Source organism: Exophiala viscosa, assembly GCF_022695815.1.
Source record: "Exophiala viscosa unplaced genomic scaffold EDD37scaffold_2, whole genome shotgun sequence".
NCBI classification, from domain to species: domain Eukaryota; kingdom Fungi; phylum Ascomycota; class Eurotiomycetes; order Chaetothyriales; family Herpotrichiellaceae; genus Exophiala; species Exophiala viscosa.
This window is the reverse complement of record NW_026944354.1, coordinates 4,400,399-4,423,862: the sequence shown is the minus strand read 5'-3', so window position 1 is coordinate 4,423,862 and position 23,464 is coordinate 4,400,399. Positions and strand designations below refer to the sequence as shown.

General features: G+C 51.9%; 11 protein-coding genes across 11 annotated transcripts; 7 read left to right on the top strand and 4 right to left on the bottom strand.

Annotated features, from left to right (window-relative positions):
* Positions 1-544: 544 nt before the first annotated feature.
* Positions 545-1,025, bottom strand: EDD37DRAFT_647925 (ATP synthase complex subunit H-domain-containing protein; the record flags this gene model as incomplete). Its single annotated transcript, XM_062817955.1, has 3 exons — positions 545-822; positions 873-954; positions 1,002-1,025. The coding sequence occupies 3 exons, from the start codon at positions 1,023-1,025 to the stop codon at positions 545-547; spliced, it is 384 nt and encodes a 127-aa protein (XP_062674162.1).
* Positions 1,026-1,508: 483 nt separating this feature from the next.
* Positions 1,509-3,195, top strand: EDD37DRAFT_302233 (transcription initiation factor). Its single transcript, XM_062811216.1, has 3 exons — positions 1,509-1,531; positions 1,591-1,747; positions 1,895-3,195. Exon 3 carries the CDS (start codon positions 2,002-2,004, stop codon positions 3,091-3,093), a length of 1,092 nt encoding a protein of 363 aa, XP_062674161.1. The 5' UTR covers positions 1,509-1,531; positions 1,591-1,747; positions 1,895-2,001; the 3' UTR covers positions 3,094-3,195.
* Positions 3,196-4,202: 1,007 nt separating this feature from the next.
* On the top strand, positions 4,203-6,623 carry EDD37DRAFT_302214 (carboxylesterase type B). The gene is made up of 6 exons (XM_062811215.1): positions 4,203-4,583; positions 4,631-4,869; positions 4,960-5,518; positions 5,575-6,035; positions 6,096-6,301; positions 6,376-6,623. Exons 1-6 carry the CDS (start codon positions 4,375-4,377, stop codon positions 6,541-6,543), a joined length of 1,842 nt encoding a protein of 613 aa, XP_062674160.1. The 5' UTR covers positions 4,203-4,374; the 3' UTR covers positions 6,544-6,623.
* A 79-nt stretch (positions 6,624-6,702) lies between these two features.
* On the bottom strand, positions 6,703-9,027 carry EDD37DRAFT_678434 (C6 zinc finger domain protein; the record flags this gene model as incomplete). Its single annotated transcript, XM_062819642.1, has 4 exons — positions 8,773-9,027; positions 8,670-8,718; positions 7,895-8,607; positions 6,703-7,837 (listed from the first exon to the last, which is right to left on the bottom strand). The coding sequence occupies exons 1-4, from the start codon at positions 8,856-8,858 to the stop codon at positions 6,703-6,705; spliced, it is 1,983 nt and encodes a 660-aa protein (XP_062674159.1). The 5' UTR covers positions 8,859-9,027.
* A 360-nt stretch (positions 9,028-9,387) lies between these two features.
* Positions 9,388-10,433, bottom strand: EDD37DRAFT_647920 (putative nitrilase; the record flags this gene model as incomplete). Its single annotated transcript, XM_062817954.1, has 2 exons — positions 9,388-9,945; positions 10,017-10,433. 2 exons carry the CDS (start codon positions 10,431-10,433, stop codon positions 9,388-9,390), a joined length of 975 nt encoding a protein of 324 aa, XP_062674158.1.
* Positions 10,434-10,808: 375 nt separating this feature from the next.
* On the top strand, positions 10,809-12,238 carry EDD37DRAFT_647919 (homoserine O-acetyltransferase; the record flags this gene model as incomplete). Its single annotated transcript, XM_062817953.1, has 2 exons — positions 10,809-10,818; positions 10,875-12,238. 2 exons carry the CDS (start codon positions 10,809-10,811, stop codon positions 12,236-12,238), a joined length of 1,374 nt encoding a protein of 457 aa, XP_062674157.1.
* Positions 12,239-12,827: 589 nt separating this feature from the next.
* EDD37DRAFT_663847 (aspartate kinase) lies at positions 12,828-14,527 on the top strand (the record flags this gene model as incomplete). Its single annotated transcript, XM_062819198.1, has 2 exons — positions 12,828-14,452; positions 14,511-14,527. Exons 1-2 carry the CDS (start codon positions 12,841-12,843, stop codon positions 14,525-14,527), a joined length of 1,629 nt encoding a protein of 542 aa, XP_062674156.1. The 5' UTR covers positions 12,828-12,840.
* Positions 14,528-15,410: 883 nt separating this feature from the next.
* On the top strand, positions 15,411-16,967 carry EDD37DRAFT_656704 (Cys/Met metabolism PLP-dependent enzyme-domain-containing protein; the record flags this gene model as incomplete). The annotated part of the gene is made up of 3 exons (XM_062818850.1): positions 15,411-16,169; positions 16,220-16,883; positions 16,942-16,967. The coding sequence occupies 3 exons, from the start codon at positions 15,411-15,413 to the stop codon at positions 16,965-16,967; spliced, it is 1,449 nt and encodes a 482-aa protein (XP_062674155.1).
* Positions 16,968-16,988: 21 nt separating this feature from the next.
* Positions 16,989-18,921, bottom strand: EDD37DRAFT_302059 (aspartic peptidase domain-containing protein). The gene is made up of 4 exons (XM_062811214.1): positions 18,448-18,921; positions 17,875-18,395; positions 17,367-17,817; positions 16,989-17,314 (listed from the first exon to the last, which is right to left on the bottom strand). The coding sequence occupies exons 1-4, from the start codon at positions 18,621-18,623 to the stop codon at positions 17,239-17,241; spliced, it is 1,224 nt and encodes a 407-aa protein (XP_062674154.1). The 5' UTR covers positions 18,624-18,921; the 3' UTR covers positions 16,989-17,238.
* An 843-nt stretch (positions 18,922-19,764) lies between these two features.
* EDD37DRAFT_624720 (Mss4-like protein) lies at positions 19,765-20,959 on the top strand. The gene has a single exon (XM_062816184.1). It carries the CDS (start codon positions 19,799-19,801, stop codon positions 20,828-20,830), a length of 1,032 nt encoding a protein of 343 aa, XP_062674153.1. The 5' UTR covers positions 19,765-19,798; the 3' UTR covers positions 20,831-20,959.
* Positions 20,960-23,463, top strand: EDD37DRAFT_624718 (transcription initiation factor TFIID subunit D10). Its single transcript, XM_062816183.1, has 2 exons — positions 20,960-22,767; positions 22,824-23,463. The coding sequence occupies exons 1-2, from the start codon at positions 21,271-21,273 to the stop codon at positions 23,109-23,111; spliced, it is 1,785 nt and encodes a 594-aa protein (XP_062674152.1). The 5' UTR covers positions 20,960-21,270; the 3' UTR covers positions 23,112-23,463.
* The last annotated feature ends 1 nt before the right edge of the window (position 23,464 follows it).

The window sequence follows — 23,464 nt, the reverse complement described above, 5'->3', positions numbered from 1 at the left end:
CACATGCAGTGATGTAGATGTCTGGCATGCATAGACATGCAGCCAGATCCGCGCCATATGCCGTCCTTGTGAGATAGGCTACTAGTAAAGGGGCATGGCGAGTGTTCGTCTCATGGCACAGCTTGGGATACACGTTAATCTAGAACTCCGGAGCATGTGGTCTGGCGCTGCAGAAAAGAACATGGGTTTCGAAGCAGCTAGTCCCTGGTTTCTCAGGAATGCTTGTATACCTTACTCGGCGGCTTCACGTAGTCTTCCTGAGCAATCGAGACACCGCTGAACACAACTCCGGTTCGTACAATCGGAATAGGCTCTATAGCCGTTCGTTGCGTAGCATCGAGGATCAAAATCGTTTGCGGCCATGTGACGGTGGACTGGGAGAAGCATATATAGGGCAAGGCTACTGGAAACCCAACCGAACAATGGAATCCATCCTAAACCAGCCCGCAAGAGTCGTCTTGAAGGTCCTGAAAGATAACAGTGTTCTTTTATCTCATCGCGGGAATTGATTGTACAAGCAGTCTCCTGATTGCTTTGACTCCGTTTAATGGTGTGCACCGTCGTCTTCGTCTATTTTCTCAATGTCCTCGAAGAAATCCTCCTCGCTGTGTTCAGCGCTCTCACCAGGCGCGGCCTGTCCCTCGACCTCGACGGCTTGGTTTTCATAGTCTTTCATCTCGCTTGCCAGGTTGGTTTCTTCTGGTGACTTGGGGGTTGGAGGGGGTGTGAATTTCTGGACGTGGCCTTCGGCGTCGGACGCTTTCTGTGGCGGAGGTTTGTATGCTTTCAATTCTCGGAGATACAGATCTTGGATCAGATCGGCTGCGATCCATCAGTAACACCACTACGGAATTGAGCATGGTCAAACTCACGCATTCTCGCAGCCGACGAAACTGCAAAGCTTCGACGGGGAACTTGCAAAGTTCTGGAGCTCATACGAGCTAGTACACGTGTCTAACAAATCGTCAGCGTCAACTCACAGCATCCGCGTATATACATACGCTGACTCTCATCGATTGCGCCATTGTGTCGTTACTGGATGGTACAATGGCTGTCGACCGAGATCTCGAAGCTGTTTTCTTGAAGCTGCTTCGGACTGGGTCCAACAACTTTCTAGTCCTGTTTAGGCTAGGCCCCTTCACGTGACGCTTGGCACGTGCTGAGTCCTCAGCAAACCTTTCAAAGCGCCTCACTGCCTTCCACGACCTTCTCTCCTTCATCCCGCTCGCTTCTCGCCATAAGACACCACAGATTCCTGTCCGGACAGTATCTGCCACTTCATCATCACTCCCCTCGCGGTTTCGAAATCAGACTTCTTGCGCAACTTCAGACGACGATTGACGACGACGACTTTTCGTGAACCAGAAATATCATACTTTTCCGTGACTCACGAGACCTTCACTGGTTGAACGGTCAAAGTCAATCTATCGCCCACGAACTTGCGCGCGTCACTTTCAAATCACTGCGATCGTCTTTTTCCTTTCGATATTTTCGAGAGCACAAAGGTACTTAGCAGTTGATGAGAGCGACGGTTAGCTCCTTCTTTTGGGTTGTCTCATTAGCTTGTTGATGACCTGACTGACATTTGAGTTTACAGTGTACGACGATCCACGACCTGAAAGTCTACGTCTGCACTACCAACTCGTTTGCTCAAACGAAGAGGAGAATTGATTCAATAGCGTTTTCGCCTCTCGACCTTACCACCTCCGATAGAGTGACCAAAAGAACAGGAGTCACAAGGAGACACGTAGGAGTGATACTCGAGGAGACGGGCGGCTGGATCCGGATCCGGCGTTTGCCTGGACATAGCGACCGCACTCGCGGCTCTATATCCTCGACCGTCGCATGTACTCACCACTCTTCGTCAAAACTTTTGCCAACAACCACAACTTAGGAACCACATATCGTGGAATCAAAAGACGTCGGGACCAACGCATACAAGGGAAGCTGAGTGGACGTATCACGAAAGGCAATCAGCAGGAAGTCTCCTTGCAAAGCAAAATGGCGACTCCAACCACTGCTGGAATCGAGAACCAGCCACCTGACGCTCCGGCGTGGCGTGAAAATCTCAACACTCACCTGATCTGCCCCGACTGCAAGCAGATTCCGCCTGAGCTGATTGAAGAGAATGCCGACACCATATGTGCGAATTGCGGAATGGTCCTGGCGGAGCGCCTGATCAGTTACGAGTCTGAATGGCGTACTTTCAACTCGGACGAAGGCAAAGGCGAAGATCCCAACCGTGTTGGTGAGGCCGACAACGAACTGCTTCTGACCAACAATGCGGGTACGATGATCGGCGGAGGTGGACCAAATGTCTCCAAAGAGACCCGGAAGCTCAAAAAAGCACAGGCTATGCAGCTTGAGAACAAAGCAGACAAGGCTTTGCAGTCGGCCTATGCCCAGATCGAGGCGTGGGGCGAGAAAGCGCGGCTCACTGCTCCTGTCAAGACTGCTGCCAAAATGTACTACAAACGCGTGTACGAGGCCAACGCTCTTCGAGGCAAGCAGCAGGATGTCATCCTAGCTGGGTGTCTCTTCATCGCTTGCCGACAATTGAGGACGCCCCGTTCCTTCAACGAGATATTTGGCTTGACCTCAGTCCCTAAGAAGGAAATCGGGCGGGCCTATAAGAACTTGGAGAAGTTTCTGACCAAGGCAGCCCATGACAACATCCAGGCTGTTGAGGGCAGTGGAGGAATTGCCAATCGGGAGATGCTGGAATACCGTGGCACACAGTCGACCAAGCCGGAAGATCTCTGCGGCAGATATTGCAACATGGTCGGTCTCAACTTCCGAGTCGAATCCATTGCGAAGGCGCTTGCCAAGAAGATTCCGACCATTGAAGGTCTGGCTGGTCGTAGTCCTCTTTCCAATGCCGCAGCGTGTACATACTTCGCTAGCTGGCTGATTGGTTTTGGCAAACCCAGCAAACAGATCAGCGAAGTGGCAGGTGTCAGCGATGCTACTATCAAACACGCATATCGCTTCCTCGTCCAGGAGAAAGAACGCCTGGTCGAGGAGAGTTGGCTCGGTGAGCAGCCGCCCCCTCACGGAGGCTTCGGAAAGCTTGAAAACCTGCCCAATGCCTAGAGCCTGCATTCGACAGGCAGGCCACCTTGTCATTCCTGCAGCAAGTCGGAGCTGTTTGGATGTCGATGCTAAAGCGGGGAAGCCACCCCTATCGAGCATTCCTGGGGTTTCCATTATGGGGATACTGATGTGAAATGTTGTGCATGGTGTTGAGGGTTTGCTTTTTTTCAGGAATGAAATGGGAATGGTGGAAGTAATCATTCATGGATATTGCGACAATTTGTCCTTGGCTAGGTGGTTCCCGACTGGACAGCCTCTCGACACAGCAGCTATTGACCCAGGAAGTACAGAATGATTTGCAGGCAGCAGAGTCAAGCCATATGTGTGTAGCCGAAGTACCAGAGCTAGACTTCTTTTCCAGGAGATCTTTACCTCCCATTGAAAGTCAATCGAGTACTCCGCACTGCACCTTGCAACACCCCCGACCGTCTTAGCGCAATGATGCCTTGTTTGATTGTCAAATCATCGTTTGCGAGGTGGGCAGCATAGTCGTGGTTAACCCCTCATACAAGCGACACAAAGGTGTTTGATGAGTGTCTGCTCGAAACTGAGGCACACGTTTTTCATACCACAGGGACAACCCGAGGAGTGACTTGTACCAGTAGGACACTCCATGGGTAGTCGGAAAGTCCCCGTGAGGTGTAGATGACGAGCATATGGTATATGGAGCGACCCTGTTTCCAGGAAAAGTGGCACTGTCTGACCCGTGTCGCTTGCCCAGGTTCACATAGTTACCATTGCATATGGTCATCCCGGTACCTCAGATAGAGGAAAACTTACAGCCTGCACCATAAAACCCTACTAGGTTGCTATCAAGGTACCCGCTGTCGCGAACTTGCTGGACCTTGAACTATACATCTTCGAAGTACTCCCTGTCAGACGGCACACTTGTTCTGAATGTGGAGTTGCTAGGTATGTACAAGTCATTCAGTTACCGGGATTTGACCAGTAGGTTCTTCCAACGAGGTACTGGATTTACTTCCCCACAGCTTTTGTCGCAGTCTCGCAAGTCTCGCAAGGTCGACTCCGCGCGCTAGCTCGCATTATTGACCGACTTGAGCATTCACCTTCTCTTCTAGCAAACTTACTCCTCTCAGACATGGCCTCCGCAGTGTTGGCCCGGGTTCACAATGTTCCACAAAATGGGTGAAAGTATCACGTCTCGCTTCATGACGTGATGTGCCCATGTGCCATGTATAAAGAAGCTAGAAGATGGAAACGGCCAGGAAAGCTGCCATTGAAACGCTTATCCCAACCTCATCGAGCTGTAAGTGACACGAGATGGCAGTTTTGTTTGTGACCCTGTTGCTCGCTCTACTCTCTGCTTGCGCTGCACGGCCTGGCTATGACCATAATTCGAAGCCCTACGCGGCGGCCATTCAAGCTCGGCAGCTGGCCGCGAACTCCACCTCCTCACTACAGGTCGATCTAGGTTACGAGGTTTATCAAGGAACGTTCAATAGCACCTCCGATTTGAACCTGTGGAAAGGGTGAGGCGGTTCGCTACCCACATGATCCCTCGGTTGACGTCAAACAGTATTCGGTATGCGGCTCCTCCCACGGGTTCGAATAGGTGGCAAGCCCCAGTGGCGCCACAGCAGAACAGATCCTCAGTCGTAAGTGCCAGCAACTATGGCCCAATCTGCCCTCAAGGTCCGGATGCCAGTACTAGCTTGGTCGCCGTCAATCAGACCGGAGCGAGCGAAGATTGTCTCTTTCTGAACGTCTATTCCCCGAGTAATGCAACTTCTCCATTACCGGTGCTGGTATGGATTCGTAAGTCATCTCCTCATGTGGCATACCAGTCATCCAAAGGCTTTACCATTTGGCACCATCATGGCCGCACCGGTCTCTAACAATGCCCAGATGGTGGTGGTTATGGAGCGGGCAACGGAAGAGAAGACCTCTCGCAAATCATCAACGCCAGTGGCAACAACTTTGTTGCGGTTGCTATTCAGTACAGGTTGGCAGCATTCGGCTTTTTATCGTCCGACGAGGTATATCGCAACGGTGTGGTGAATGCCGGGCTTCTTGACCAGCATTTCGCTTTGAATTGGGTACAGTCTTACATCTCGCTATTCGGGGGCAATAGCTCCCAAGTCACCATCTCAGGAGAAAGCGCTGGCGGCGGATCAGTCATGCTTCAAGACATGGCCTTTGGTGGCAGCCAGGGGTCCTCGTTGTTTGTGAACACGATTGCCGCCTCACCATATCTTCCCATGCAATACGGGTACAAGGATTGGCTACCATCACAATCCTACTATGCCTTTGCCACGCATGCTGGCTGCGGCCCCAGCCATCCCTACGGCGCGGGATCTCAAACAATTTTTGACTGTCTGGTCAGCAAAGACACCAACACGCTCATCAATGCTAGTGCAACGATTTCGGAGTCCGGGAACTATGGAACTTGGGCTTTCCTGCCCGTGTACGTTCTTTTCCCAACGATTGCCGAATGCTAGATACTAATCATTTGCGACATAGGACGGATGGCATCTTTGTGCAAGATCTCCCAAGCAAGCAGCTCTTACGGAAAAAAGTGAACGGCCAGAACGCCCTGATAGGTAATAACGCCGAAGAGGGCACCATCTTCACCCCTCAAAATATCACTACGGAGAGTGGCCTGGTCGCATGGTTGCAAATTACATTCCCTCTCTTCACAAACGACGACATTGCAAAGATTTTGTTGTACTATCCCAGCTCCAATGCCTCCGATACTCCCAAGGCTCCGCACTTTGCGACATCGGGAGATGCAGGTCCGAGTGCACTGAATGAAAGCTCATTAGATACTGGCCAACAGCAGAGAGCTTCAAATATCTATGCCGAAACGACCTTTGTGTGCCCGTCTTACTGGATGGCGGAGGCGTACAGCGATCGCGGCAGAACGTCGTACAAATATCAGTTCTCAGTGCCACCAGCATTGCATGGAACCGATGTGACTGCGTGTACGTGGCTATGAATCCCGCGCCTATTGAACGTGCACGACTAATACGAAGGGTGCTTAGACTTTGGCCCAGCTGCTGCCAATATCGGACCTGATCTAGCGCTTGCGTTCAGGAAAATCTGGGGCAATTTCATCACGACAAACAACCCCAGCATCCCAGGAAGCGTCGCAAATGGCGCGAGCGCTAGCAACAGCACCTCATCGAATGCTGCAGCCAACTGGCCCCCTTTCACGATCTATGCTCCTTACCAGATCGATTTGAACCAGGTAAGCGTTAACATCGGGTTTCGAGGCTCATGTTGCTGCAAGACACAGCTAACCTCACGTCTCCTACCGGATAGACTGGTGGGACACCTTTCCTCGAAATTACTTCGTCATACAATATCACTGAATATGGCGAGCCTGGCTTGCAGAACAACATATCTCTGGTCAATGCCTGGACCTGGGAGGCCGGGCGAGGCTACAGGTGTGACTTCTGGCGAAGCGTCGCTGCCATTGTGCCTGAATAAGCAGGGAAACGAGTGAAAGGTACCAGGTATGGAGGAGAAGTATTTCTGATATTATAGTCGTAGTCGTAGGCCTATCTCACACACTTCAAAGCCTCTAGGGCTTCCTCCACTTGTTCTAGATGGCATTTAGCATCATGGATGAGTTGCGGGGGAAGATTGTTACTTACGAGTCATGCCATTCAAAGCTTCAAAGGCGATCGAATAGTTCTGCAGCGCAGCTAAAACCCTCGCGACCCCAGCGTACAATTCCTCCAAGCCTTTGTCAGCTGCGAGACTCCGTTGATACATACATTGCCTTTCTAGGCTCCTGTAGCATAGCGTGAGGAGCGTGTAGCAACTCTGCATCGCACAACAGGCAAAGGCGGGCATGGTCCTCGGTGCCTGGGTCGTCGAAGATATTGACAGCATAGACGGAGCACAGACTGGCAGAGGGAGTTGTATGGGGTTGGGAAGTGGTAGAGCCTCGAATGCCCGTCCTATCACCAAGGCGGCTTTCAGGCAGGTTTTTGCTGCAGATGGGTCGTTGAACGGCTCGTTGTTATTCGTATCTGGGAGAGACGGAGTCGTAGACTTGCGGCCGCCAGGCAATGTTGTGCTGACTGGTGACATTCTTGGACCGACCGAGTGACAAGCACAGCCCAGTTGGCGCGGCGTAGATGCATCTGTCTGATCGAGGTCACAATGTTTCCGCGTAAAGACGGGTACGTCCTGAAAGGCACGATATCTGTGCAACTTGATCCTTGCGCTGTTGACTTTGATCAGCGCTTGTGATCGCAGTGACTTGGCAACAGTCCACTCCTCAAAATCAGTCGGCGGTGACGAAAAGTCCACTTCGCCTTGCGGTGTGGAGTGCTTTTGCAATATCATGTCGATGTCGTTGTCGAGCATGGCTTTTTTGTCATGGAGCGTGTTTGGATCCATGCCGGTATCTAGCGCCTTCTTGAGCGCAACAGTATATTGTGTACATCGCAAGATCACCTGTTGGGCCTCAATGAAGAAGTACCAGGCGTTCGTATCCGAGGTAATGGTCGGAAGAGGTGACCTGAATTGGTGGAAGTCGATTGTTATGATTGGAGGCGTGTTAGAGACGATAGCGCTCTGGAGGACGACAATGTAGGTCATCCACCAAGCTCGCCTTCGTGCCTCAGTGCATTCGTCTGGAGGCAGATCAGTGATGTCGTGGAGACCGAGTCGTATAGCTGCGTCATAGGCTTGGGAGGCGCGATTCCGCATTTTGGCTAAATTGCCCCGTTGCGCATACTCGTAAATGCTCAGGACCGCGTGCGCTAATACACTTTCCAGCTCGGTAGGTACACAGGGATGAAATCGGCCTCGACGTAGCGATGGCTACGAGTGTTCGAGAGCAGCAGAAGGGCTGGTGGCCGATTCGAGCAATTCTGTCTCGACTTCGATGCTTTCCATAGCCATTTGCGAGTACGAATGCGCCTCTTGCCGCCTTTGACAGACTGATTCGTCGCTATCGGGGAAAAGGTCGCCAGGATGAGGTATCAATACCAGGATAGCCAATAAAGCCATCACCAGGGGCGACGCAGGTTCAAAGACTGTCGACTCCGAGGCTGGATCATCAACGTCCAATGTCGCTTGTGGAGGAGGCAATATCGGAAAATACGGATGGATGAATATGTAGTATGCATTAAGAATTGCTTTGTTGTGACTGTAGTGACGAATGACTGGGTTGTAGGGAAGAGATTGTATGCTTGAGTCGAAGACATCAAAGACAATGTCGTCTGCTTTCGGCGCCTCGACAAAGATACTGTCAAAGATTTCGTCGCTGTGACTTTTGTTGTCCAGATCTAGGTCTAGCAGTCCAGCTCCAGGGGCGATCATTGAGCCGATCAGCTCGTTGTGCAATTCTTCGGGCGAGAGCATCAGTGAGCTCCAGTCAATGTCCGTGTCCATTAGGGGATTTAGTTGTTGATCCTGTTCGCCATTGCTTCCAGTCTGCTGTCGCCTTCCTTCGACCAGCGAAGCCTTCTTTGACGACACTCGTGGGCCACCACGGTTGCTTTTTAGATATCGGCATTCATTACTTCGCATGAGGCACTAGAGTCACCAGATTAGTAATCTTGATAACCCAAGCATTCTGACTGGGCTGTTCCACTCACGTTTTGGCAGACAGGTTTGACGCCGTCGCATCTTGTACGAGAAGCACGACTGAATTCTCACGATAAGAAGCCATCCAGGCCCAGAAATGCGCTATGAGCTTACCAGGAAGTACATGCCACCTTGACCGGCGGTCGTGCGAGTTTCTTTCTTGTTGCGCCACTCTCGGTGATGGTGGTAGTGGTAGACATGATCGAATTGTGCGCGGAAGTTCCGGCAGTCTTGCAGACAAAATCGGCGTACTCAGACCTTCGGATCTACCATTAAATGGTAAAGGACTGCGCGAAACACTATCACAGTGGTGGTATTGAATTATGGGTAAGTTGAGGAGTATCGTTGATACAAAGCAAAAGATGCGGGCTTTTCGGCTTTACTTATCAGGCAAAGGTTTAAGCGAGCGGGATCAATCACTGGGGTCTGGAGATAAGTGAATTCCCTTATCACACCAATAACAAGTCCCCGGAGGCTAGTGCAGGCATTCATGTTCCAGGCGCCTCTCTAAAACCAATCGATCATCCCGACGATCAACTTGCAGTACCTGGAGACCGGAGCACATGTTACAAGTTCCTGTCGGTTCTCTGTCGGTCTTTTGCAGAACGCAGAACAGAAAACTACAGCAAAAGTGTCTGGAGACGTTGACGAAAGCCGCCACGGACTGACACGATACCCTCTCCGCATTCCAAATTCTTTGGCAGTCATGATACTCGTAGAATATTGCCATTACTCAGTGAAGTACACATTGGTTCCAGGCTTCTTGTTGACAGTTAACGTGAAGATGTCGGGCCTGGAATAGCTTCCAACAGCGTCAAAATCCATCCGTGCCTGAACGAGATCGTCCTTCTTCAAGTCTGCGTATACGATGGCTTCCTGGTCCCAGACGGGCGACGCAGCAAAAGTGCCCAATGGTCCGACGATGCATGAACCACCACGACTGAGAATTGCGTCAGGCGTCCACGCCTTACCATCAGGCTGTCTATCATGATGGCCAGCTGTGAAAGGAGGGTAGTCGGAAGGGAAGTCGGCAACCCTAGTGAACTGATTCACCGAGATGACAAAACATCGTCCTTCCTTCGCAATATGTTGCATCGAAGCAACCCAAGATGGCAGATCGTCAGCATTGGGCGCGATGTACACCTCGATTCCTTGCTGGTATAGGGCAAGTCTGGCTGCGGGCATATAATTCTCCCAGCATATCAGCCCGCCAACTCGCCCAATATCGGTCTCGACCACCTGAAGTCCATCTCCTGCTCCACGGCCCCATACGAGCCTTTCAGCTGCCTGAGAATTGTTCGATTCAGCACACATTTCTGCCGGAGAGTATACTGACAGACTGTCAAGTTCGAACGTACCGTGGGAATCAGCTTTCTATGAGCGGATAGCAGGTCACCCTTTCTCGAAAGCAATATGGTCGTACAGTATAATGTGTCTCTCTCCTTCTCGACGATCCCAATCGACAGCAGCACATTGCTATCCCGGGCAATGGCGCACACGACATCGAACTCCGACGAAGGGATCGCGATTGCCGACTGATGATACCTCGAATACCATTCCCGACCCCGGGGCTCTCTTGCGCCAATGGTAGCATCGAAAGCGTACCGCCAAGGGTACGCGCTCAGAAACCCTTCTGGAAAGACAACGAGGTCAGCGCCTTCTTTGGAGGCTCTTTTTGTAAGCCCTTCGAGCTTGCGAATTGAAGCATCCAGATCGAAGGCGACTGGTGCAGCCTGGACCGCGGCAACCTTGAAACTTGGGGAAAGGGGAGCCATTTCCAGGTATGCCTTCGATGCCCACAAGAGGCGCTCGATGGACACATCTTGATGACCTTAACATGAAGTCCTGGTCGAGAAAGGGTCGCCCACGACAAGCCACCATCATATCAGCCCACTTCCGGCGATTGACCACTTGAAGAGGTTGCTCTGTGAGGTCTGGCCCGCGGTGATCGACACTTATCATCTTATCTGAGGCCATGTGAAAGCAGACCCCGACATCAAACACCGGACCACATGTGCCCTGATCGGCAGACAAGCCGCCGGATACTTTCTGTGTGGGTCCTCTATGGGTAAAAGCAGTAGAGCGATATGATATACTGTCAAACCGTCGCTGTCAAAGTTGACGCAGTATGGGATTTGCGGGATAGCAAAATGGCTGTTGGTATGTACTGAGGTTGCTCTTGCCCCAATATCATGCACCGTCTGATCTGAACCTAGACCTCAATGCTCAGCCGGCGAACAACTATAACTACTATGCAAAACTTGTGCGAAATCTCAAAGTGGCTGTCGTCCCAGACTTCACGCTCGAATCCGGCCAACAACTCCTTGAAGTTCCGGTAGCTTACAGCAGTTGGGGCACACTGAACAAAGAGGCAAACAACGCCCTGATCATCTGCCATGCTCTCACTGGGAGCTCCGATCTTCAAGACTGGTGGAAGCCCCTGCTTGGCCCAGGGAAGGCATTCGACCCAACCCGCTTCTTCGTCGTCTGCTTCAACCTACTCGGATCACCCTACGGGTCCGCTTCTCCACTGACACCCCATCCGCTCACGGGGAAGCCCTACGGACCTGCTTTCCCTCAAACATCGCTCAGAGATGATGTGCGGATACAGAAAATAGTTCTCGATGCGCTCGGCGTGCTCCAAGTGGCTGCCGTGGTTGGAGGGTCTATGGGAGGACAACTCGCACTCGAGTGGCCTTTGTGCACACCTCCAGGCTACGTGAAAACAATCATACCCATAGCAACCTCAGCCTACCAAGGCGCATGGTGCATATCATGGAACGAGTCTCAGATCCGTTGCGTTCAAGCAGATGCGCGGTTTCAAGGTGGCAATTATGATCCTGAACCCGAGGGCCAGCCCATCCAGGGACTGGGTGCAGCGCGAATGATCGGAATGCTCACATATCGATCATGCACGTCTTTCGAGGCGCGATTCAGTAGACGTCGATCTGATTCGATGTTCCCAAGTAAGTCAGCAGCGGTCCCGGATCAGACGCCACCCACTCCGCCTGCGTCTGATGCAGGTGACGATGCTTCTGAAGGCGCAGAGCTGAAACCAATTGGTACTCCAGCCACAGTCACCCCCATTCTTCCATTGTACACCGCGCAGAGCTACCTACAGTATCAAGCCGACAAGTTTCTGAGGCGCTTCGATGCCAACTGCTACATTCACCTCCTTAGGAAGATGGATACCCACGATATCACGCGCGACCGAACGAATACTGCGCTAACACCAAATGAGTCGCAGCCCGACCTCAATAGCCTCGCCCATATTCTGCGCACTTATCTGACACCCGCGCTCGTTGTCAGTATAGGTTCTGATATGTTGTTCCCACCGGACCAGCAAGACCTTCTGGCAGCACATCTCCCACACGCCCAGCTAGTCAAGCTGCAGTCCTTGGATGGGCATGATGGGTTCCTCCTAGAGCTAGAAAGTATGGATGAGCTGGTTCGGTCATTTCTTCAGCAGCATAATCCTGCTGCGTTTGCTGCGGCTCCTATTCACACCACACGAGAAGGGTCTCTGGGGGAAAGCAGCCTTGACAGCGTCTTTGGCGAGGTAGATTCTCATTTTCAATAGATGTATAACTTTTTCGGCCTGGCTAGAGCGTTCTGTGATTTCGGGACACCGTCGAGCACATAATTGTTTCTCTCACAGATACGACAAGCATTGTGATTGAATGCAACTGCACAAGATCAATGCTTTCAAACAGGTTGCAAAATTGCCCCTCCGCACCTGCTTGCTCTCAAAGTCCCGGAGAAAGCCCAAACCAATTGCACACAGTGTACTTGATCTGCAAAATGCAGAAGTCCTTATCTTTGTTCACCAATGTGCTGTGATAGGCTTTTGGACAGGCCGTGGGCAAGCGTCATCAACCGGATTCAGTGAGCAAAGCCCGGCGCTGCCCAGTCTCCACGCTGTCTATCCTCATGCCTCTTGAGCGGGGACTGCTGTAGGGCACACGGTGCGTGCAGTCGATTGTTCTACCAGATCACGCATCGGACCATAACGCTGAACACAACATGGAAAATTGCAGGATGAATTGCAGGATGCCCGTGTCCAGCGGAACATACATTGCAGCAAAATCGTCACCTTCACACGAACCATGTTTCCGCGTCTAAGAGCTATTTGTCCTCCGTTCACTTTACTACTAAGAGATAAAACACCACCGAGCTCAGAAGATGATTGCCTCGACGTCCTGTCGACCATGGCTAGTTCAGAAGTATGGTGGCACAAGTGTCGGCAAACTGTTAGATGCCATGACAGATTCGATCATTCCAGCATATGTCAAAGACTACAATCTCGCTGTTGTATGCTCTGCCCGCTCATCCTCGAAGAAAGCTGCAGGCACAACAAGTCTTCTGCTCAAAGCGCTTGATTGCGCAGTTTCGCACGAAACTAGCATGACAGCCTGTGACCAGGTCATAGAAACCATCGAGCAAGAGCATCTATCGGCTGTGACACTGTTGGAGCACTCTGGCATGAGTGGAAAGGCCCGACACACCCTGCAGACGCTGCGATGCAAGATCCAGGAAGAGACCGGAGCGTTGAAGAAGTTCCTCTTTGCTACTTGGACAATTGGCGAAGTCTCTGACAGGACTCAAGACAAAGTACTCGGCGTCGGTGAGAAGCTGTCATGTCTTCTGGTTGCAGCCGCCCTGTCCATCAAAGGACTACCAGCTGAGCTGCTCAACTTGGAAAACATCGTGCAATTAGCCGACGACCGATCTATACGTGAGCAAAAGGCAGCTTACAAGCAAAATCCCGTCACATACCTGCAAGGTCTACGGGATGCCGTCAGAAACAAAATCCTCGCGTGCTGCGCAGAAGGAAACATCCCTATCGTCACTGGTTTCTTCGGCGCGATGCCGAATTCACTCCTACATACCGTCGGACGTGGCTATTCAGATCTGTGTGCTGCGCTCTGTGCTATTTCTTTGGAGGCCGAAGAATTGCAGATCTGGAAGGAAGTCGATGGTATTTTCACGGCCGACCCGACCAAGGTACCGACTGCCAGAGTGCTACCGACAGTCACCTCGGAAGAAGCAGCAGAATTGACCTACTATGGAAGCGAAGTCATTCATACCCTCACAATGTCGCTGCTCAGCGAGGAGTGCGTCAGTGTGCGGCTGAAAAATGTCAACAATCCCGGCGGCGCTGGCACCATCATTTATCCGACAAGGAAAAGTCCAAGCTCGAGTCCAACAAGGTCACCCTCATCCAACGAATCCGAGAGACAACGATCAATACTCATGGCCACAAATGGCTACCATGGTGACAAGCAAGCCAAACGTGCCCCAACGGCCATCACGGCCAAAGAATCTATCACCCTGGTCAACATCACCTCGAACGGCATGCTACCACCACAAGCTTTCCTGGGTCAGAGTATAGAAGTACTCGGGCGACATCAGCTCGCCTTTGACCTGACGAGTAGCAGTCATCGATCACTTAGCCTGGCACTTTCTTCGAAGACTGGGATCGCCGATCTAGCCAAGGCAGTATCAGAAGCCCTTCCCGACCTTGAGGAGTTTGGCACGACGTCGGTGATGCCGAAGATGTCCATCATTTCTGTGGTCGGACACAAAATGAAGAATATGGTTGGTGTTGCCGCCGAGATCTTCTCTGCGTTGGCAAGTGCTCGGATCAACATATACCTGATCTCTCAAGGCGCGAGTGAGATCAATATCTCGTTTGTGGTCCCCGCACAGGACACTTTACTTGCAATGGAGGTGGTTCACACCAAAGTCATGCGCATTCCTGGACACGCTGAGAAGGAAATGTCATTCATACGAGGTAAGCTCGCCCGCATGCATGGAAGAAATGAGGACGTTCCGCTGACTACGTTTATCAGGTCCTTGGCTTTACTAACGTACCGCCAATTCACCATATTCCAGGGGTGTTGGAGCAGATATTGGTGAGGATTACAAAGAGAATCAATGACCAGATAAATAAGAAACGTTGCATGTGCAGGATGGCTTCCGTCTCGACCTTCTTGAATATCTGGTGATGCAATAGGATAGTACTTCCTATCTGATCGTCCTCGATGCCCATGGCACCCTCACAGGAAACACGAGCAGTAGTGGCAACCGCTTCCGTACCAACAAGTGGCAAGGCTACATTCACATTCATGTTGGTGATGACTTGATCGATGTGAGGACATTGTATGCCCGCGAACACCCGGCCAATAACACTCGAAGGCACACTAGGCTGACATGGTCTGTGCGATAAGGCTGCAAACCCCTTATCACGTGATCATTGCCATATCTCTCCTCGGTGTTTGCTTGACAGAGCGCTCTATCACTGACCAGTCAGAGTATCCCAATCTAGATACATCCTCGGGCTTTGCTTCGAACATATAGCGGCTCAGTATCGCATATGCATGGGCATCGCTCACTGGCCTGCTGCTTATCTACCTGAAGACAATGCATTCTTTGCGATTGATATGCCTTGATCCCGAACCCCCTATTCGTCGGCCTCTGGTGAGATAGGTCCCTAAGGCTCATTGATCATGGTGATCCCCTTTCCAATGCAGACCCCGCGATAGTGATAGAGGTCCTCATGCTGGAGTACGGACACCCTTGAAGGGTATCTCACGACAAGATGAAGGGCTATATCAAGACTGCCAGTATCCCGGCACAGGACAGCACGGCATAGACCCTTCGCCTCTGATCTCGCTCACTCCCGGGTTATCTAACCGTCTCGTTCCACTCTTGCTCCGACTGACTCTCCTTACCTTGCCACATCGAACATCATGGTGTCAGGTCACCTGGGCGAAGTCACCAAGACACCCGAGTATGAAACCATAGCCCTGCACGGTGCTCAAGAGCCCGACCCGATCAATGGCTCCCGAGCAGTACCACTATATCAAACTTGTGCGTACAACTTCAGCGATGCCTCCGACGGCGCCAGCAAATTCGCCTGGTCCAAGGAAGGGTACGTGTACACGCGTATGGGCAATCCCACCAATACCGTCTTCGAGAATAGGATGGCCATGCTGGAAGGCGGCGTCGGCGCGGTTGCCACAGCTAGTGGCCACGCCGCTCAATTCATGGCCATCACTTCCGTCTGCGAGCCTGGACACAATTTCATTAGCACGATGAATCTGTACGGCGGTACTCACAACCAATTCCGCGTGTACATGAAGAAATTCAACATCATGTGCAAGTTCATCGAAGGACAAGACCCGGAAGGCATCCAAAATCTGATTGACGACAAGACGAGGGCCGTGTACATTGAGACGATTGGCAATCCGCAGTTCAACGTCCCCGATATCGAAGCTGTGGCGGATGTGTGTCATGCCGCAGGCGTTCCGCTAATCGTAGATAACACGTTCGGCATGGGCGGATACTTGTCTCAACCTATCAAGCAGGGCGCGGATATCGTGACCGCATCCTGCACCAAATGGATCGGTGGCCATGGCACATCGATGGGCGGCATCGTCATTGACGGCGGGCACTTTGACTGGTCCGCCTCTGACAAGTTCCCGGGCTTTACGGAACCGGCAGAAGGGGTAAGTACTCTCCTTTTCAAAAAGCTTTGGCCACATCTGACCACCCGCAGTACCACGGTATGCGCTTCTGGGAGACATACGGGTATAAAGCGCTCGCGGCCAAGTTACGCATGGATGCGATGAGAGACTTGGGACCATGCATGTCGCCGTTCAACGCGTGGTTGTTCTTACAGGGCCTAGAGTCCCTCCCCGTCCGCGCGGACAGACACATTGCCAACACACTTGCGTTGGCACAGTGGCTCGAAAAACATCCGAACGTGGCCTGGGTGAACTACCCGGGGTTGAAGTCGCATCAGGACTATGAGCGGGCGCAAAGGGTTTTGCAGAAAGGACAAGGAGCAGTGCTAACGTTCGGCGTAGCGGGGGACATTGATGAGGTCGAGGCGGTCGTCAACAATCTCAAGTTGTGCTCGCACTTGGCCAATGTGGGTGATGCGAAGACGTTGATCATCCACCCATGGCGGACAACGCATCAGCAGATCCCAGACCAGGAGAAGATCCGAGGTGGTGTGACCCCAGACATGATCCGTGTGAGCCTGGGATTGGAGCACATCAATGACATTGTCCATGATTTCGAACAAGCGTTCGTGGCGGCTGGATTGAAGGGCGCAAAAGATTGGATCCCGACATGGAAGAAAGGTATGACGGATCAGGAATGGAGTAAAGGGACGCTATATGCGCCCAACCCGAATGCTTCCAAGTTGCCAAAGACTGGTGCGCCGGCGACGAAGAATATTGTCGACGAGGCGGCAAAGAGGGATATTGCCATTAGTGTCTAGATCTCCTGGGGCTCAATGATCATATGAAATATTCATGTCAATTCCACTTACCTCGCAATCCTCGTGTCAGCTTCACCTAATTGACCTGTCACACAAGAGCTGCACAAGGAATTTCCCAGGGGTGTCAAGGTAGGAATGTTGCTTTCATTCATGCTAATTTGGGGTACAAGCCTTCACGGTGTACATGTCATGTTCTCATTGGCTTAGGTGTGATCACTCCGCAGCTAACGCCCTAAGCACCTCAAGTGTTTGATAGTGATGGTAACTTCTCCTCACAATTTCGCCCTGGCCTAAGTAGTGCTGGTAGTAGAGGTTGGCGCAGCACGTTGTACGACACCGAATCTCGTGTTACCGACATCGAAGACACTATCAGAGGTTTAATTTGACTTCAGTGAGCGGAGACATTGTGAAGACTTACGCATAGACATTCTGCAGGAAGGTATCTCCGAAGATGTCGAAGTCCTGGTCACCGCGAGACTGGATACCGCCGTACACCATACTGCCATCAGCGCCACCAGCAAAGGCGAAGTGTTCCTTTTCAATGGTGATCGGAGTGTCGCCAACCATGAATGTGACAGTCGGCAGGTCACTTTCAGCAGTGTCCGCAGGGAACACCCAGCCTTGCTGAGTGGTGTCTTGCTTGGCACCAGGAATGGCACCGTAGATGGCTTCACAAACCGAGTCGGATGTGAGCAACAGCGTGGTACCGGTGTCAGCAATCGCTGTGTTTCCTGACAGCTGAATGGTTTTGCCATTGACTGAGGCGGAGGTGGAACTGAACGTCCAGAAACCCTGGGAGTTGTCGACAGGTGTGTAGGCAATGCTGGAACCGGATGGGATGATTGACTCATCAATCTGGCCGAAAGTGTCTGCACTCATGTCAGATTCCGAGAAACGAGGAGATCATGGCAGGGGTCAGCACTCACAGAACGACTCTTCATTTGCATCTTTGATGGAACCAAGATAGACCGTGAACAATTCAGCACTCGAAGGGATGTCGTCCTGGGCAATCATATTCTCGACCGGTGTTTTGACAGCGGTAGGCTTGACGGTGTTGATGGAGCCAAAAGCAAGACCCAAAAGGCCATCAGAGGAAGCATCTTGAGTGAATTGAGACGACAGTTTGTTCGCCAGCTCAATGGCTTGGTTCTTGACTGTGATGTTACCGATCTCGATGTTGTCGGTTCCGACTGTGCCAGAGGCAGACGATGAATCACCGTACTGAATCTGCCAGGTGGATCCTGAGCTGGTCTTGAACGTTGATGATTTGGAAGGGTCGAAGATAGTGTGGCCCTTGCCGGCAGACTGAGTGCTCTTTGACAACTCGGTCGACCAGCACCAGAGATCGGAAGATCCCGAGTCGAAGTCCAAGTTCAATGTTTGAGCCGGTGTACCAATGGCGACTGGACAAGTGTAAAGGGAGTCATTTTGTTGGTCAGTGGCCGTGCTACAGTTGTGATCAGCATGGGGCGGCCGTTCATTGCAGACATCACACTTACACTTCACCCAATGTTCCGTCCGCGTTCTGCTTGATGAGTTTGTTGGCACCTGCGGAGTAAGGACCTCGGAGGGTTGGCTTGATGCTGTACTTGTTGAGCAGGTAGACGTAGGATTTGAGACCGTTGCGTTTGTAGTTAGGGTTGCGTTGGATGGGAACACGGACGAGAGAAGCCATGGCGGGCAGTTGTGTTCAAGTAAGCTGTTGGGTGATGAGTAGAGGTGAAGAATGTGCAGTGAGAAGTATCACGTCTTGGTAAAGAGAGATGAGTCGAAGTACTTGTAGTGGTAGAGAAGGTGAATGATGGATGATGGATGACGCGTTAGGGTATGAGGCATGAAACAAGGAAATGTCCCAGAAGAGAAGGCTCGACAGGGCAGATGCCTTTCTCAGGTCTGTTTGTGCCTATTCTGATTCACATGTTCAGGGCACGAAGCGAAGCAAACGCATTTCAGGCAACACAGACGCAGGTCAGGTGGAATCGGGGCAGCTGCTACTAGAGGTGGTTTGCCATGTTCCAGAAGGCATCACCATATCGTCGATATGCCTTCGTGTAACCTGTCAGGTACCTGGTAGCGTTGCTGGGTGTTACCTGGCCATTGATGAAACAAAGCGGCTCTGTATACCGTTATTGGTCCTGGTCACTCCAAGTCGGATGTAGCCATCTGCCAACAGCATGGAGGTCTACTGTCCTACTCGTAGATACCAGGTTTATTGAGGGGTCGATCATTCATTGTCGATCTTCTTTGCCCCCCATGATCTTCGTCATTGCTTGATACAATCAAGGTTTCAGGCTTGACCACGGGGCCGACCTTAGCTTGTGGTAATAGGTTTTGTCTAAAGGTTATCACGTACATATGGGCGGCAGGCAGACAAGTAAAATCGCAGCGATAAGAGTTCAAAGTGCGATCAACCGTGGTTATGTGCATATTGAAGTGTCAAACAGGTACTGGCGTGTTTGCCATTTCAGCTGTTGCATCATGATGGAGTCTGCCATGCATACAGCCAGTGCTAGATTCCTGGAGACTTTCCCTCAATGTAACCATGGAGTTCAAATAGCGAGAGACTGCTAAAACACTGAGGCTGCGCATGTAATCGGGCAGAAGAAGTAGAGATGAACGACCTTATCAAATCCGTAAGTAACAGAGGAAGTCGTGTCTGCATGCCCGGGTGAGAGATCACCCGGCTCGCGCCCCTGGCGGCATCACCCAGGCACCAAAGGAGGGTGGAGGCTTAACGGTGAATGACGGATGACCAAACACAGGTACACCTTGGCACATCAGTGCTGCAAAACCTCATCTCTGGCTTTCACTAGCATAGGTAAGTCAAGCCTTGCCAAATATTTCAGCCTCATGGCGACCACAAACCACTTGACATGTCTTTGCGGGGCTGTCACGGAGCCGGCCACGTTGCTCTCTTCTGACGAATTACCACTTGAATGTGTCATGTGCCATTGCAATACCTGTCGCCAGCAAACCGGGGCCCTGGCAGTATCATACTTGAAGCTTAGAGCTCCGCCGAGCGAGAAGTCTCTGGATAACGTGACGGCGTACGAAACCTCAAGGTACGAACGATATTTCTGCAAGGTATGCGGATGCAATGTCTTCGGTCACGATAAAACCACCGGGGGATGGTCGGCTTGCAGCGGCACCCTTGAGGCAGAGACCAAGCCAGCCAAGGGCAAAAACGTCTCCAATATCAAGTCTCACATATACGTCGGCGATCCGTTTGAAGGCGGGATCGCCCCATACTTGACAAGAATAGCGGACGTCGAAGTTCCTTGCTGGCAGACTGAGCCTGGAGAGGACCAGGGGCCGATAAAGCAGGAGAAGCTCCTAGGACTGCGGGAGAAAGCGTCCAAAGCGTCATCCACAGCGAGGGATGAGATGATGCAAGTAGCATGCCACTGCGGAGATGTGAGCTTACGCATCACGCCGCCGCCGTACGACGAACACAGTGAGGATTGGTATATCGGCTCAGACCACAGCAGATACTATGCGCGTTTGTGCTGCTGCCGCTCTTGTCGCTTGACGCTAGGTCTTACGATGCAGCCATGGACATACGTCCCGCCTGCGCAGATCTATACTGACGACATGCAACCAGTCATCTTTGGACCTGAGGCCCAAGAGGTAGTGCAGATCAAGGCGCTCAAGCATTATCAGAGCTCAGACAGTGTGCTACGGAGCTTCTGCAGCACCTGTGGCGCAACGATATTCTATCAGTCCTTCGAGAGGCCCTATGTCATTGACGTAAGTGTCGGTGTAATTAGATCGACGTTTGGGAATGCACTTGTTGGAGAATGGCTGGAATGGGACCGAAAGATGGTGAGTAAGAGGGACGAGGCTGTCGACGAGGAGCTGATTCAGGCATGGTTGCAAGCATGAGTGGGTTTCTAGTAGAAGCATTCAGGCTGCAAGGCTGTCGCTCGGTGTGGGGAGATTTGAGATCAGGCTGAAGATGCCAAGTTGAAACGCGGGCCTGGGGACTTACTTGACATTCCTCATTCTTTCCCACCGCATGTGTCGCCGAGGGGTCATCTTCGACGTACATTATCCTCAATTATACCAATTCATTGTGAATCATCCATTCATATATCTGTGCCTCCTTTGCTCGTTTCTACCTGTCTGCTGATCTAGATGCCTGGAAGCAATTCAGCCTCTCTGGACTGCATCTAGAAGATGACCATCTCCGCGCCATAGACGACCGACGATTCCTTTTCACGTACCACGTTCTGCCGTCGATCCGACGAGAGAGATCATTCCCGGCCCTGCTCACTCAAAGCCATCCTACTTCGCACTTGACCTAGTACCTCATATTTGCAGTTATGGATGGCAGCGCTTCTCAGCGACCTCAGCAGCCTGCGCTGCAACAGCAAGCCTCCTTGATCCGTCCCGAACAAGTGCAAAGACTCCCTCAGCTCAACGTGGCACAAAAGCAGCAATTTGAGCAGGGCGTCAAAAGATATTGGGAGGTGTTGAACTCAACCCCGCAGGGAGATCCCAAGTACAATGAAGCGTACCAAGGTTTGGTTCGCACCTCTGCCCAATTGATGGCCGGCATGAAACAGTGGCAGCAGAACGCCAAGCAGAGACAACTGGCTGCCCAACAGCAACAACAGCAACAGCAACACCGGGAACAGCAGCAACAGCAACAACAGGCCGCAGCCCAACAACAGCAACAGCAAGCCGCGGCACAGCAGCAACAACAACAGGCCGCACAACAAGCCGCGCAACAGGCGCAAGCACAAGCGCAGCCGCAAGCCCAGAAGCAGCAACCTCAGGCTGCTCAAGTGCAAGGTGCTACAGGCCAGAGTGGAAACAGCAGCGTGCAATTCAACCAACTCATGCCTGAGATTCAACGAAAAGTGAACGAACAACACTTTTACTTTCCTCCAGCCATGACCAAGGGCACGGAACCGGCCGATACCTGGCTGCGAGAAGCAAAAGCCCGCCTTGGACAAGCCCTGCAGAGACTGCAAATAGCGAAGCAAAAGAAGGGGGAATTTCAGCGCCAAGCACAACAGCGACAGCAACAAGGAAATCCTTTATCGGCAGATGAGACGGAGGTCTATAATAACAAAGTCGCGCAATGTGATCGAGCCATCAACGAAAGTACTTCTTTCATGAAAAAGTTTAACGAACAACAAGAACAATTCCGCGCTGCGCAGCCACAGCATCAATACTCCAAACAAAGTGCACCAGCTGGCGAGGGGGCTGAGCCTGGTCCAGTACCTCAAATGCAACCGGGCGTCCAGGGTCCCACGGCGCATTCGATTAGTAGTGCTGTTTCTGCCGCACGCAATCAAGCAAGTGCCGCCCAAGCAGGCAGTCCGCCTGCGATTGCACCACAAATGAACCAGACCACCACCACGACCGGCCAGCAATCCCCTACAAGCACCACCCAACCGCAATTCCCTCCTTCAGTACAAACGGATAATTCCACAGTACCTCGTCCATTATCACAGCAGGGTCAAGCCATGTCTGCGCAGGCTACACCGCATGGTGCGCCTTCGACCATTCATCCTCATCCTTTGAATACGAGTATCAGTAGTGCTAAATCGGCCGCGCCAACCATTACCAAAAATCTGCAAGTCGCAGAACCGAAACCTGTAACGATGCCAGCTTCGCGACCGACGTTGACAGGTGGCGCAGGAGTTGGACTGCCGGGTCAGCTCGCACAGCCAGCCATCACAGCATTACCGGGCTATGTACTCGAATCGAGCGAAGATGGAAGGGTGCTTTCGAAGAAGAAGCTGAACGAATTGGTTCGAGAAGTGTGCGGTCCAGGTCCAGAGGAGCAACTTGATCCGGAAGCCGAAGAGGTAAGTCTCTGGACATTTTGCTGGCCGTCACCGACTGTACCTAACGTTGATTATAGATTTTCCTCGCCGTCGCTGATGATTTTGTTGACGACCTCGTCTCACAAGCCTGCAAGTTGGCCAAGCTTCGTGGCTCCTCAAGCCTGGAACTTCGTGATTTACAAATCATTCTCGAACGGCAGTACAATATCCGCATCCCCGGTATCTCGACTGACGAGGTTCGCACTGTCCGACGACCTCAACCAGCGCCGGGTTGGGCACATAAGATGAGCGCAGTGCAAGCTGCGAAATTGACGGTGGGACAAAGTACCGCAACGGCAGCTGGTGCTGGTGGCAAAGAAGGATAGACGTTCCTGGGTTTTCCCGCTCGGGAAGTCAGCATTTGGTGTTTGGCAGGTGGGTGTGCACACGGTATTGGCACAAGCATGTCCACAGTTACATTGGTGTGGGATGGAGTTACTTCTTCGCCATAGGTAACAAAATTCAAGGAAGGGTGAGACCGGTGCAAGCATGGACATGGGATTGTCTCTCAGGCATGTGGTCGAGCAGGAGTTGAGGGGGCTTATGATTTGCATAGGACAGAGCACTGCAATATTCGAGAGAGTGCAGTTAGACAGGCTGACCTTTGTCCCAACATACTGGGCAGTGCAAAATGATATGAACTATGTCCACGAATCCATCGTGTTACTAAATTGTATGG